Below are 14,622 nucleotides of genomic sequence, written 5' to 3'. Positions count from 1 at the left end.
TGTATTCTTGCCACCTCTTCTTAATATCTTCTGCTCTGTTAGGTCCATACCATTTCTGTCCTTTACTGAGCCCGTCTTTGCATGAAGTGTTCCCTCGGTCTCTCTGATCCCTTGGTGTCCCTTGGATCCTCAGAGTGGAGCCCAATTTCACGATGGCCCTCAGGGCTCTCTCTGGGCTCTGGGAGGAGAGTTGCGTGCACGCAGAGACAAGATGAGGGAGGCCAGGGACCACAGGCGGCAGGGCAGAGCTTTTACACCAGCAGGAAGAGCTCTACCTTGAAATCACTTCACAAACATTTTTCGGGTGCCTACTATGTGCTGTAACCAACAAGGGCCTCTACTCCTGAGGTCGGGGCTGAGGGCTGGGGGCCCTTCTTTGAGAACCCAGTACACAGAAGAACATTCGCGGCTTTGGGAGAATGGGCCCAGCAATCTGACCACTGCTCACCCAGTCAGATTGATCTCTAGATTGTAAAGCATATCTCCAAGCCAGTATTTGAAGCCAAAGAAACACTATTAAAAGCTGTACTTGAAAGATATGCTTGGAAGTACTTTAGACTCTGGAAAGCTTATCAACCAGAGAAGCAGCAGGTGGTTGAAGAAGTAAGAAGAATGAGGCTGAACAGGATTCTAGCTTTCCTTTTACAAAGACTGCTTCTGTGCTGCTGCTTCTTTTTTTTATCTTGAAAAATAAAAATTGTTCAAGAAAAGACTGGCCAGAAAGGGGGAGTTTATAGGCTCTATGGACATCCGGGGTGGTGGGCAGGGTGGGGGCAGCCAAGAGTGAACAGTACCCACGAGTACACAATTAATGGTTGTTGAAAGATTGAACTGTTAACACTATCATTATAAAACACATGTCAGTACTAGTGATAAGAGCCAGGGATATTTAAACTGCGAGCATGATCCCAGCTGAGGAAAGCAACCACTCACAGAGTGCTCCACGTCTCCCTGAGCCTGAGCATCCGCCAGCAGTCAGCGTCCCAGCGGGGCTGCCCCGCTGCCTCCGCCTGTTCACGAGCCGCGCGCTCCCGTCCACCTCCTGCGCCCTGTGTTCTCCACAGCCCCACATCGTCGCATGGCACCTCCTTCCAAACTTCAAAGCCTGATTTGAATTTCTCTGATATTACCAACTACATAGCACATCCTCACTTGAGCAAGCTCAATGACAGCACTGCTACCTGCTATGGTATTTACATTTACCTACACGCGTGACACGTACATTTACCTACACGCGTGACACGTACATTTACCTACACGCGTGACACGTACATTTACCTACACGCGTGACACGTACATTTACCTACACGCGTGACACGTACATTTACCTACACGCGTGACACGTACATTTACCTACACACGTGGCATTTACATTTACCTACACGCGTGACACGTACATTTACCTACACACGTGGCATTTACATTTATCTACACATGTGACAATACTAGGGCTTCCCGGGTGGCTCACACAGTAACGCAATGCAGGAGACCCGGGTTCGATTCCTGGGTCAGGAAGATCCCCTGGAGAAGGCAGTGGCAGCCCACTCCAGTATTCTTGCTTGGGAAATGCCATGGACAGAGGAGCCTGGCGGGCTATGCACTTCACAGGGTCACAAAGAGTTGGACGTGATAGATCCACTGAGTACACATGCACACGTATGATAATAATGGTAATAATTCTTGTGATACTTATTGTGTATTACTGTGAGGCATGCACATAAATACTTGGCAAATGCTGTATATATTCTCATTTCCTTAAACCTCTTTAGAGCTTGATGGGCTTGATATTATTATGTCCATTTTAAAGACACAGACCTTGAGACCCTGAGAAAGATGGTAAATGGTTTGTCCAAGAGACTCCTGAGCTGGACATGGATAGACCTGGGATGCCACCCATGTAGAAGCTCCCGAAAGAAGACGCAAACTAGAACCACCATGAGATACCACTAATCACTTATTAAAATGGGCAAAACAGGAAAAAATCAGTCATATCAAATGCTGTCAAGAATGTTGGAGTAACTGGAACTCTCATATGTTGCTGGAGAGAGTATAGAATAGCCTGGTCATATTGGAAAACAGTTTGGCAATTTCTTATAAAGTTAAGCAAAGGCCAGATGATCCAGTAATCTCACAAGAAAGGAAGATATAAGTCCACACACACAAAAAAACACCTATGCAAATATTTAGAGTAGCTTTATTCATGATTGCCCAAACCTAGAAACAACTCAAATGTCTCTGAACTGGTGAATAAATAAACACATGGTGTATATCCACCAAATGGAATTACTAGTTAGAACAAAAAGGAACAAACCACTAACACATGGGGCTTCCCAGGTGGCTCAGTGGTAAAGAATCCTCCTGTCAGTGCAGGAGACACAGGAGACTTGGGTTCGATCCCTGGGTTGGGAAGATCCCCTGGAGAAGGCAATGGCAATCCACTCCAGTATTCTCGCCTGGAAAATCCCATGGACAGAGGAGCCTGGCGGGCTACAGTCCACGGGGTCACAAAGAGTCAGACACGACTTAGCGACTGAGCGCGCACACAGGCATGCACTAACACACGCAATTTCATGGATACATCTCAGTTGTGTTACGCTAAATGAAGGAAGCCAGACGCGAAAGGCTGTACATCGTGTGACTCCATTTGTGGGCCATTCTGGAAACGGCAGAACTGGGAGAAGAAAACGGACCAACTGTTGCCTGAGACCAGAGCCAGAGATTTGATTACAAAGGGGCATGAGATCATCTTCAGAGTGACAGAAATATTCTTTATCTTGACTGTGTGGTAGCTACATGACTGTATACACTTGTCAAAACTCAAAGAACTTAAAGTAAAAGGGGTAAATTTTACTTGTGTGTAAATTATACCTCAATAAACCTGACATTTTAAAATATTCCCCAGGGAATTTCCTGGCAATCCAGTCATTAGGACTCTGAGCTCTCACTGCTGAGGCCACGAGTTCAATCCCTGGTCTGGGAACTATGATCCCACCAGCCATGGGGTGTGGCCCAAAAAAAAAAATTCATGATGATTTTTTTAAAAAAAGTTCCCCAAAGTTCCCTAAGGGAAAGATCATGGATGATAAGCCCTGCTTAGTTGAAAGCGTCTATACTACTTTTGACCACGTCCATCATTTGTACCAATTGGTAAACTGAAGAGTAAGTTAATCTGAAATGTATTATGATTCCATTTCCCTACTGATCCTTGGCTGAAGAATCAGTGAGGAAAAACAAAAAACAAAACAAAACTAACAAATGGTGACTGAGCAGGAAGAGAAGCTGGAAGCAGAGACGGTCCATAAATGATGAATGAGCCCAAGTTCGCCAGACAGGTAACGGCGGGTACTAACCTTAGCGTGCTCCTGGATCGTCTGTTCAGAGATCTCAGTTTGACTAGAAGTTGAGGCTGCCTCCTCATTGTCATCAACTGATGGAAAACACTACCATGTGCTTTTAAAAAAGAAAAAATAAATATCAAAACTTAGTGCTTAGGCAGTGAACGTGATAAAACAGTATTTTACATAAAATTTTATAATAAAAATAAGACAAAGTTTCTTCAGCACCAGGAATGCTGAATTGTATGAAAGGCAGCAGCTGCCCATTCACCCTAAATGAACTAATGAAGCACCATCTGCCCTCAAGACCTTCAGAGGTCTTACCTGATAGCTCAGCTGGTAAAGAATCTGCCTGCAATGCAGGAGACCCCAGTTCAATTCCTGGGTCAGGAAGATCCCCTGGAGAAGAGATAAGCTACCCATTCCAGTATTCTTGGGCTTCCCTTGTGGCTCAGCTGGTAAACAATCTGCCAGCAATGTGGGAGACCTGGTTTGATCTCTGGGTGGGGAAGATCTCCTACAGAAGGGAACAGCTACCCTCTCCAGTATCCTGGCCTGGAGAATTGCATGGACTGGGGTTGCAAAGAGTGGGAAATGACTGAGCGACTTTCACTTTCATTTTCAAAGACCCTCGAAGGTTCCCAACTGGCCCACCCCTGGAGCTGCCTCTACAGCAGATTCTTAGCATCATCGCTGCTAGATTACAGAGGAAAGGGGAGTTTAAAAAGCATCTCTGACCTCAAGTGGAACTAACTGTATCCCAGACCCCAGGACCTTCCTGTTCCGAGATGGTGGGGCTGGCATTGCTGCGTGTCCTAAATCATGAAACAGGGAGACGGCTGTCTGAGGAGCCAGAGGGGAGTTTCAGATTTGTCAGGCTCTGAGATCCGAGAGGCAAGTACCATAAATGTTTGCCTGACTCTCCATGTTCCCATTATCTAGCACAGCGCCTGGCCAATGGACACATCGAAAGATGCTCAGTGTTTCTAGAGGGCAACCTGGCATGTATGCCAGTGACCAAGCAATAGGAAAGCACTGAATTGGCCTGTTCTCTCAGTTCTGAGGCCCTGTGCTCAATGAAAAGGAGCCAATACAGAGCCCTTACGCTTCCTAATTTCCTATGTTAAAGTCTCACATGTGCCACCAAGGAAATATTCACTTAGATGAAAATGATTAAGATTTTAATATCAAATGACATGCTTTTAAAAATGTAAATTCAGGTGAAAAGTGTTAGGCTTTTTAGACTATAGCTGTCTTCTTTGATGCATCTTCTGCTTGTTTAATCTTTAAGGAAAGGGAAGAAAGCAACAGAAAGAAAGTGGTACCTCTTGTGGATACTGAAGGGTCCACTTCAACACCTTTTTCATAAGGGGTGCCTCCGTTCAAGAAGAGCTTGTAAGTCCTACAAAAGGAAAGCACCAGTGTGCACGTGACACTCACAGTGCAGCCGGCAGCGGAACATTATTTTAGCACAAGCACGTTCACATTTTATTCATGTCTCATTCATTGGTAAATGAGAGTGAAAGTTGTTATCCTTCCCTAGGGTCATCCTCTCAGTAAACTGAGTCTCCTTCTTAACTGTGAACGATACAAAATACATTTTCCACATTAAAGTGAGAAAGATTAACTGATGTCATTTTGAGGCTAACGACTTGTGCCATTTAAATGTTTTTTTCAAAAGTTTTGAATCATCACTGGAAATAAAGCTATTATGAATTTATACTACTTTTAAACTGCAAAAGTAACATGTAGATTGTTGTAAAAACTTCAAATGACATGGAAATGATCAATAAAAACCCGAAAACTCCCTCCCTGTCCTTTCCTGCCTAGTTTGGTAAGCCCCTTGTCCTATCTTTTTCCTGTACAAATTATTTTGAAACAAATTCATACACACAATAAATCTCAAACTGACACACATTTCCTTCTAAAGTTGCCTCATTAACCCGTGGCACTGCCTCCCCAACTCTGCTCCCCAGAGACAACCTCCAGGAACAGTTTCCACAGGCACACGAGCACAGCACTCTGTGAAAAGAAGGGGCGTTAGCACACACATGGCCCTGCACCTTGCCGGTTTCAGCTTAGAACACACACTGGAGATGTCTCTGCATCAATACACAGGCCTCCGTCTCATTTTAAAAAATTGTTTAAGACTTTAAGAAAGATTGGATAGACACACTTTTCCCTCCTAGTAAGCACAACTAAAAACCCTGAACATTATTAAAAACAGAAAAACAAAAAACCCACAAGGAGCCTGGACTTCTACATCTACAGGCGGTACTGGGTTAGGGCTGAGGGGTGATAGGTGCCCGCCCCTCCCTCCAGAGTGCCATCGGGAGGACTCTCACCTCTGTTCTGCGGTAAGGTCGTGCCCACCCGTGGTGTCAGTAGAGGATGAAGGGGGCAGCATTATCTGAATTAAACCTTGGGGATAGGAACTATTATAATCCCATTTTAAAGCTGGGGGAAATTGAGGCTTGGAGACATTACAGAACCCATTGACAGTTACACAGACAGAGCCCAGGCTATGGCCCTGAATTCTATCATTCCAAATCTAGGGTCTCCATCATCATCCTACTGACTGCCCCTCTGCATCCCTTCTGTGAGTTTCTTGTTTATATCCTAGACTTAGATTTGTGTGTGCACCCACTTTCAAATTTGGATTCTCTTCTTAGTTTTTGAGAGCTCTTCTTATATTAAAGATAATAATCTTGTGACTGTTAGATACTGGATATATTGGAAATACATTACAAACATTTGCTTTTGGCCTTAAATTTTAAATTTGTTTACAGCGGCTGCCGCTACGGGGACTATTGACCTAGCTTTCCCACTCTTTGGTGAGAATTAGGCTCTATTTTGGGCTTCCCTGGTGGCTCAGTGGTAAAGAATTCACCTGCAATGAAGGAGAATTGGATTCAAACCCTCAGTCAGGAAGATGCCCTGGAGAAGGGCATGGTAACCCACTCCAGTGTTCCCGCCTGAAGAACCCCAGGGACAGAGGAGCCTGGTGGGCCACAGCCCATGCGGTCACGGAGTCTGACAGGACTGAAGTGGACTGAGCACATGAACACATAGGCTCTGTCCCGGCACTGTGAAGTGTGCTAATACCACAGGAAGTTACTGAAAGAATATTCTCAGCAGACACTGGTGCAAACATCGTTTAAAATACCTTTGCGATTTGTGTCATGTCTCCCCTGCTAGGATGAGATCACATATCTGTTTTCATACACTACCTTAAAAGAGTATTAAAGTGAAAGTGAAAGTGTTAGTTTGCTCAGTCATGTCTGACTCTTTTGCAGCACCATGGATCGCAGCCTGCCAGGCTCCTCGTTCAGGAGATCTCCCAGGCAAGAATACTGGAGTGGGTAGCCATGCCCTCCTCCAGTGGATCTTTCCGACCCAGGGATTGAATCTGGGTCTCCTGCATTGCAGGTAGATTCTTTACCATTTGAGCCACCAGGGAAGCCCCCAAAGAACATTAAAATCAACATTAAAAAGCCCTCTCCCCTCAAGTTACTGAAATGTGAAACCTGAGGTGTCTAGATTCTAAAAAATGAATTTCCACAAAATTACCCACTTGGAGGGAATACATAAACCCAACTTACTTTGCTGGAATAGGAATTCCAGTGGTGTCAAAAAGTTTCAGAAACACCCAGCCACAGCTTAACTCTCCTCTTTCACCAGTGGACTAGAAAATAAAACTGGGTATGAACCTTCATGTCTGAATCAGTCAAATCTATAAGCACATACCAAGTTCTTCTAAAAGGAATAAAATTAGTATTTGCCTTTAGAACTAAAAAGTTCTTCACAAGAAAACAAAGTGAAAGCCAGGGGAGGCCCACTGGACTTGCAGGGCGGATGGTAAAGGCAGGATGTCAAGTGAAAATCTGACCTTGTTAAGTCGCTCCTGAAAAAACCCTAAGCCTGATGCTAGGACGACCGCTGCTGTTGTTTCTTGAGTGATATAAATATGCTGGGAAGTGATCCCAGATCACATGAATGCTATGTGCGAGCAGGAGGCTTTGGGTCTCGGTGAGAAACGGAATGAGTCACTTAAGTCATTGAAGGGGTGCCCTGCTCAGAGCTTCACCCCCAGCCCCCGCCAATCGCCAGAGGCCAGTGCATTCACCTGGGGGTCCTGCTCCTCGCTCCCGTCCTACACACCAACACACACGGATGAATGTGCCTTAATGAAATGCAAGGGCAGGACTTCCCTAGTGGCGCAGTGAGAACCTGTCTGCCAACGCGGGGGACATGGGTTTGATCTCTGCTCCGGGAAGATTCCAATGCCACGGAGCAACTGAGCCCGTGCGCCCCCACGCTGAGCCCACGCGCTGCAACTACCGAGCCCGCGCTCCGCAACAAGAGGAGCCGCCGCAGTGAGACCCGCCCGCCACGACAGTAGGAAGCCTGCCCGCAGCACCGGAGCCCCAGCGCAGCCAGAAATCAACAATGAGGGAGGAAGTTTTAAAAAAAGAAAGCAAAGGACAGCATAACTCCATTAATGGAATTTAACAGCCGGCTCTCTGGGTTACCATGAAGCCAAGGACACACACCACACCCGTGAAGCTATTATTAAAATATGGAAACATATATTACCACAGACCCTCATCCACTGATTGAAGAGTTTATATGATGTAAGTTAATCCAAGTTTCTGATGTTCCCTTAATAAAAATGACCACTCTGCCAGGTCCCTTCATTAGAACCCCCATTTACAAGGTTAAGGGCACTCTGACCCTCAAGGACAGAGGTACCGCTCTGTGCTGGAAAGCCACTGAACATCTATCACTTTCTGTAAAGTCCCATCTTTTTCAAATCTTCATTTTTATAAAGCACTGGAGTTCACTCCAGCTATAAATACAAAGAAAAAGACTTGCTTTAAACACTGCTGAAAAAGAAGCATCATAAAAAAAAAAATTAGAATCACTGCCATTTCCATTCCTCAAGAGGTTAATATTCTATTAAACAGAAAAATCTCAATTATTGTTACTAAGAACAGACATTTAGAAAAAAACTTCCCTTTTAACTGATAATCAGAAAGCTTTATCTTTTAACTGACATACATTGCGAATATAAGAAATTCCAAGTTCAAATAATATTCCAAGATCTGGAGAGGAAGAGTTGGATCTGATGAAACAGTCGCCATCAAGCAGGCAGGGCAAGATGCCAGTAACCTGAAACAAGGCAGAAAACGGAGGTTACTAAGAAGCATGGAGAACGGAGGGAGGAAAAACAGCGAGGTCCTGCTGTTGGGCAGGGAGCCAGAGTCACTGCCCTGTGACAGACCTTAACGGGAAAGAGTACAAGAAAGACCGAATATACACGTGTAACCTAATCGCTTTGTTGTACAGCAGTAACGAGTACACACTGTAAATCAACTACACTTCAATACAATAAATGTTTTTAAAATGACAGGACAGTTCAGCTCTATCATCTGCATCATAATAAAGGTCTTTTTTAAGATTTTTAAAATATGTAGACCACTTCTAAAGTCCTTATTGAATTTGTCACAATATAGCTTCTGTTTCATGTTTTGCTCTTCTGCTTGCGAGACCTGTGGGATCCTAACTCCCTGACCAGGGATTGAACCCACAGCCCCCACATTGTAAGGCCAAGTCTCAACCACTGGACCATCAGCAAAGTCTTCAGGGTCTTTTAAAGGAAACAAAAAGCAGATGGATTGGACTCATCTATACCAATGGTTTGAAATTTTAAAATGTAATTTTTGTGCTGAAGAAAACTACCTTTACGTTCACTTACTCTTTGCTTAGAGAAGAAGCTAATGCAAAACAAGCACTGTACCGAGGTCTTCGGAGGTATTACAAACATAGTTTGATATAGGATAAGACTTTTGGAGGGCGGGGGGATACTGCATGGCACACGGGATCTTAGACCCCCAACCAGGGGTCAAACCTGTGCCCCTTGCAGTGGAAGCTTGGAGTTCTAACCACTGGACCACCAGGCAAGTTCCTGATGAGATATTTATATTAACCACTGTCCTTTGCAGACAAGACTAAAATTATAACCTGCATACACACTTGCCCAGTTTCCCTGAGGCAGGCCTTGGAAATTTTCCTTTCCTCTCACTCTTCCTGCACCACAACATCCCTCTTCCTTGCCTATAAAATCCCACACACCCTTCAAGATCAGTTTCTCTTCTATAAAAGCTGCTTCTCTGTGGTTCCACAGTACCAGGAGCCCCGCAAGCATTCCACTCTGCCTACGTCACAGCTGCCAGCACCCACTGCACGGAGTGACTCTAAGGATTCAGTGAGAAGACGCCCTAGCGGCTGCCTCGGTGCCCAGCACACGGTCAGAGCTCCGCACACGGAGGATATCGGCGCTGTATATGTGTCTGCCCCTTCTGCACCAACACAGAAGCTCCCACAGCGTCCAGGAAGCATGCCTCACACCTAAAGGACGGACAGTTAATTCACTCACAAAGGAGCCTATACGTACTAGTTACCCCTTCCATCAGTGCATCTTCATATCCAGGAGAACATTAGAAAAGTTGTTGGGCCAAAATGAAAGCAGAAGGATGCTTAAAAGACCAAACTGGAGGACTTCTCTGGTGGCCCAGAGGGTTAAGACTTCACCTTCCCATGCAGGGGGTGCGGGTTTAATCCTTGGTCGGGGAGCTCAGATCCACATGCCTCTCGATGAGAAACCAAAACAAAAAACAGAAGCAATGTTGTCACAAATTCAATAAAGACTTTAAAAATGGTTCACATTAAAGAAAAGATCACACTGCACTTGGAGGGGTGGTGCTGTGGACAAGTGTGGACCTGTGCAGCCCACAGGCAAGGTGGCCGGGCTCCTCCCCGTGCTGTGCCCACGTGGTGAGCCTCTACCTTGCTGTGAGATCTCTTGATGCAACAGGAAAAGTTTAATGAAGGGTTCTTGGGGTCAGTGACACAAGGGAGTGAACCGTGGGAAGGAAGCAATGAAACTGGAGGTGGAAAAAAGTAAACAGAACTATAGACAACTAATATTATTAAAAGAAAGACATCTTCATCTCCCCGGCATCTATATGACACTGACTCAGTGGCTTGAAGCCACTTAACCTCATTCCTGTCTTTGTTCGTCTCAATCTTGACAGTCCCTGGATGTCAAGGGATGATCGGTTCCCTAGCTGTCACCCATGAGTTTATCTGAAGAAAGCACAGCTCTCCTGAACACAGCTGGAGACCGCATTAAAAAAAAAAAAAAAAAAAAACACTTCTTAAGAGATGCTAAGAGTCTCTTTTAAGGTTTCTCTTTTTGTTTTCATTTTCCATCAGACAGAACTTTCTAAAATTGAACCTTGTGATTCATTGAATGAGATGATTCATAGGCATGGTAACTTTGGTGCAGCAGAAACGAGTGATTTTTATCAAAGTTCTCAGAGAACATTAAATAATGTAAAGGTTCAAACCTGGCACCATATATTCTGTGTTAGATAAAAATACGTTATTTCAGGAATTTGTTGTTCTTGTTCAGTCACTCAGTTGTGTCCTACTCTTTGCAACCCCATGAAAGGCAGCACGCCAGGCTTCCCTGTCCTTCACTATCTCCCGGAGTTTGCTCAAACTCATGTCCATTGAGTCAGTGATGCCATGCAACTATCTTATCCTCTGTCACCTCCTTTTCCTCCTGCCCTCAGCATCAGGGTCTTTTCCAAAGAGTCAGTTCTTTGCATCAGGTGGCTAAAGTACTAGAGCTTCAATTTCAGCATCAGTCCTTCCAGTGAATATTCAGGGTTGATTTCCTTTAGGATTGACTGGTTTGATCTCCTTGCTGAACAAGGGACTCTTAAGAGTCTTCTCCAGCAACACCAAATACACCAAAGTGTCTTACCAAATACATTTTGATAATCTTACCTTAGAAACTAATTGCATAATACTTAATGGGTAAAATAAACTCATGTTTCACTCAATTCACTCAGCAGATTCCTTACCTGGGGAGAAAAGGTCCATGTTTTGGGCTTCTTAGGTTGCCATGTGGCCCTGACTGTGTGAATGTTGCTCAGAACCTGAAATGAGATTTTCCCATTTGGAATCATACTGTTGGAACATCACCACCTCCATGCTCCAAACAGTGAACAGCGGAGCAGAGGGAAAGAGGGTATCTTTCTTCTTTGGGTGATTCTGTATTTCTTTTTTTTCTTTTTACATCAACTACATACATAACTTTTAAAATGATTAACAAAAGGGGCCATGTGAATGCTCTTGGAATGGGATGGGGTGTGGGCGGGCCCACGGGGCCTTGGGCAACCGGCAAGCTGAAGTGTGGCCCCCGGGCTGTGCCCTAAGTGCCCCATCGCTGAGACCATCCCACATCTTCACGAAAAGGAATATGTTGGGCTGAAGAGCTGGGTGACTGGGCGGGGCAGGGGCCCAATGGAGGGAAACAAGGGAGAAGGATGTGAGAAGGTGAGCCTGGCGGGGCTTCCCTGAGGAGCAAACTTGTGTTAGCCACTCAGTCATGTCTGACTCTTCGCAACCCCATGGACTGTAGCCTAGGAGGCTCCTCTATCCATGGGATTCTTCAGGCAAGAACACTGGAGTGGGTTGCCATTTCCTTCTCCAGGGGATATTCCTGACCCAGGGATCGAACCCACATCTCCTATATTGCAGGCGGATTCTTTACTGTCTGAGCCACCAGGGAAGCCCTTGAGGAACAAACTAAAGTGAAAGTGAAAGTCGCTCAGTCATGTCTGACTCTTTGCTACCCCATGGACCATACAGTCCACGGAATTCTCCAGGCCAGAATACTGGAGAGGGTAGCCGTTCCCTTCTCCAGGGGATCTTCCCAACCCAGGGATCAAACCCAGGTCTCCCTCACTGCAGGCAGCTTCTTTACCATCTGAGCCACCAGGGAGGCCCAAGAATACTAGAGTGGGTAGCTTTTCTGTTCTCCAGTAGATCCTCCCGACCCAGGAATTGAACCAGAGTCTCCTGCATTGCAGGCAGATTCTTTAACAGCTGAATGAACTAAGCCAACAGTAAATCATACTGATCCTCTACACACCTCATTACGTTAATAGTGCTATTTCAAACATATCCTTTTACATAAACATATATAAGCAGCCTTGTGAGCGCTCCCCTGTCTGCTGCAAGCTTCGCTATAGTCCTTGGGCACTTCATTATCCCTCTGAAATACCCATTTGCTTGTTCATGTAACATATAACTGAGATATTTTTGTAAACCAGTGCTGTTCTGGGCACTGGAAATACACAGCAGTGAACACAACAGACAAGTATCCCTTGTTCATGGAATTGGCAAGAGAATAACCAAACAGACTCACGAAAAGTGAACAAATCTGCCTGGCGCTGATGAGCACCGCAAAGTAAAAGCTGAGGAGGAGGGTAAGAAGTGTGCTCGGGGGTAGGGGAACAGTGATTAACAAAGCCAAGTGTTGCAGCTCTTAAAAACAACAAAAGAACTGACAAGTGAATTCAGACTCAGCTGTCTGCACTAATAATAGACTGTACTAAGTGAAATACGTAATATCTGAGAGAGTAACCAGAAAACTAGGAGAAATTTTAGGTATAACTGACCTTTCAAGAAATATGGCCCACAGGAGCATTTTACGTGCAATGATAACAAGATGGGGCAGTGGGGAGTTAAAGCACGTGAGTATCTTGGTGTGTTAAGGAGGAATATAGAAATACAGAGTGATTTTAGATTTATGAGAATAATCTACAGCTAAGTAGGAAGCCTAGAAATTTACATACTGCAAACTGAGAGGCTTCAAAACAACCAGGTGACAAGGCCATGGATGGCTATTATTTTTTTTTCTGCATGTTTCTATGCATTTGAAATAGTTCCTAGTTTAACAAATATTGCTAATTTCAATAAAAGTCAGGTTGTAGTGTAAAATATCTGTAAAAGGAACTACTACTGCTGCTGCTAAGTCACGTCAGTCGTGTCCGACTCTGTGCGACCCCATAGACGGCAGCCCACCAGGCTCGCCTGTCCCCAATTCTCCAGGCAAGAACACTGGAGTGGGTTGCCATTTCCGTCTCCAATGCATGAAAGTGAAGTCACTCAGTCGTGTCTGACCCTCAGCGACCCCATGGACTGCAGCCTTCTAGGCTCCTCCGTCCATGGGATTTTCCAGGCAAGAGTACTGGAGTGGGGTGCCATTGCCTTCTCCATAAAAGGAAAAAGAATAAGCAAATTGGAAGATTATAATGTTCAAAGATAAGAGTCTAAATGTGAGATTTAGATTTGTTTTCTATTTCTCTTATTATTGGCAAAATAGGTATATAGTTTGTTGATGTATTATTTCTTACTGAGTTCTTAAGGCTTTTCAATCACTGTTTAAGGATGAAACATACAATGATGGTTGATTATAAAATGTGTCAAATATACCAGACAAGGTAAAAGAAACTTACAGCACAGCCTAAGCTTATCACCTAGATTCTGCCATCAACATTTTACTTCACTTGCTTTATCACATATACCATCGAACCATCCATCAGTTCATCTTATTTTTTGATACATGACAAACTTGCAGACATAAGTAAACTGTTCTCTAAATATGTTAACATACATAGCACAGAGTTCATTATTTCTTCACAGTTTTCTTTTTGATGGAAAATTTAATACAATGAAATTCAGAAACCTTATTTTTATCGTCTTGTAATGTCCAGAGGGGGGGAAGGAACGTGGGCTAGGCACCATAGGCCCTAAGGAATGACACGGCAAGTGCTTCACTGGGGGCCTACAGAGGAGCCTGAGCCTCATCAGGGCCCCAACGCAAGGAGACACGCGTTTCCCCAGAGGTGTGCGCAGAGGCCAGGAGGCGGCCGCGCTCGCCTGGCAGGGATGGCGCCAATGCGTGCCGCAGTAGGAGCAAAGCTCATCAAGACCCACACTCCCAGCTCTCAGATGTCTAGGATACCATTTTTAAAGAAAAAATCATTCATTATACCAAATACCAGGAAAATCGCAACTTAAGTGAGAAAAGAATCAAAAGATAACAACACTAACTCTGCTCAATGTCTTGCAGCAGCCTGCATGGGAGGGGCGTTTGGGGGAGAATGGATACCTGTGTATATATGGCTGAGTCCCTCTGATGTCCACCCGAAACCATCACAACATGGTTAATCAGCTGTATTCCAATATAAAGTTAAAAGTTAAAAAAAAAAGATACCAACACTAAGATGACTGATGTTGGAATTATTTGAAAGGCATTTTAAAGCAGTCATCTAAAAATGCTTCAATAAACAACTATGGAGATGCTTAAAATAAATTAAAAAACAGAAAGAAATATGGGGTTTCATGAAAGAAATAAGGAAATTTT

The 14,622-nt window shown here is 44.5% G+C and overlaps 1 protein-coding gene across 4 annotated transcripts in view; it reads right to left on the bottom strand.

Annotated features, from left to right (window-relative positions):
- Positions 1–14,622, bottom strand: part of NPHP1 (nephrocystin 1) — a 68,426-nt gene that overhangs the window by 13,512 nt on the left and 40,292 nt on the right. For all 4 annotated transcript variants that reach the window (XM_055539307.1, XM_055539306.1, XM_055539308.1 and 1 more), the window contains exons 12-16: positions 11,270–11,344; positions 8,397–8,507; positions 6,938–7,020; positions 4,661–4,737; positions 3,351–3,450 (exon numbers count right to left, since the gene is read on the bottom strand). In XM_055539307.1, the coding sequence (XP_055395282.1) occupies positions 3,351–3,450; positions 4,661–4,737; positions 6,938–7,020; positions 8,397–8,507; positions 11,270–11,344 (446 nt within the window). The remainder of the gene's footprint in view (positions 1–3,350; positions 3,451–4,660; positions 4,738–6,937; positions 7,021–8,396; positions 8,508–11,269; positions 11,345–14,622) is intronic.

This window comes from Bubalus kerabau, chromosome 11 (genome assembly GCF_029407905.1).
Source record: "Bubalus kerabau isolate K-KA32 ecotype Philippines breed swamp buffalo chromosome 11, PCC_UOA_SB_1v2, whole genome shotgun sequence".
Classification (NCBI taxonomy): Eukaryota; Metazoa; Chordata; class Mammalia; order Artiodactyla; family Bovidae; genus Bubalus; species Bubalus kerabau.
This window is presented reverse-complemented; position numbering and strand designations above follow the sequence as displayed.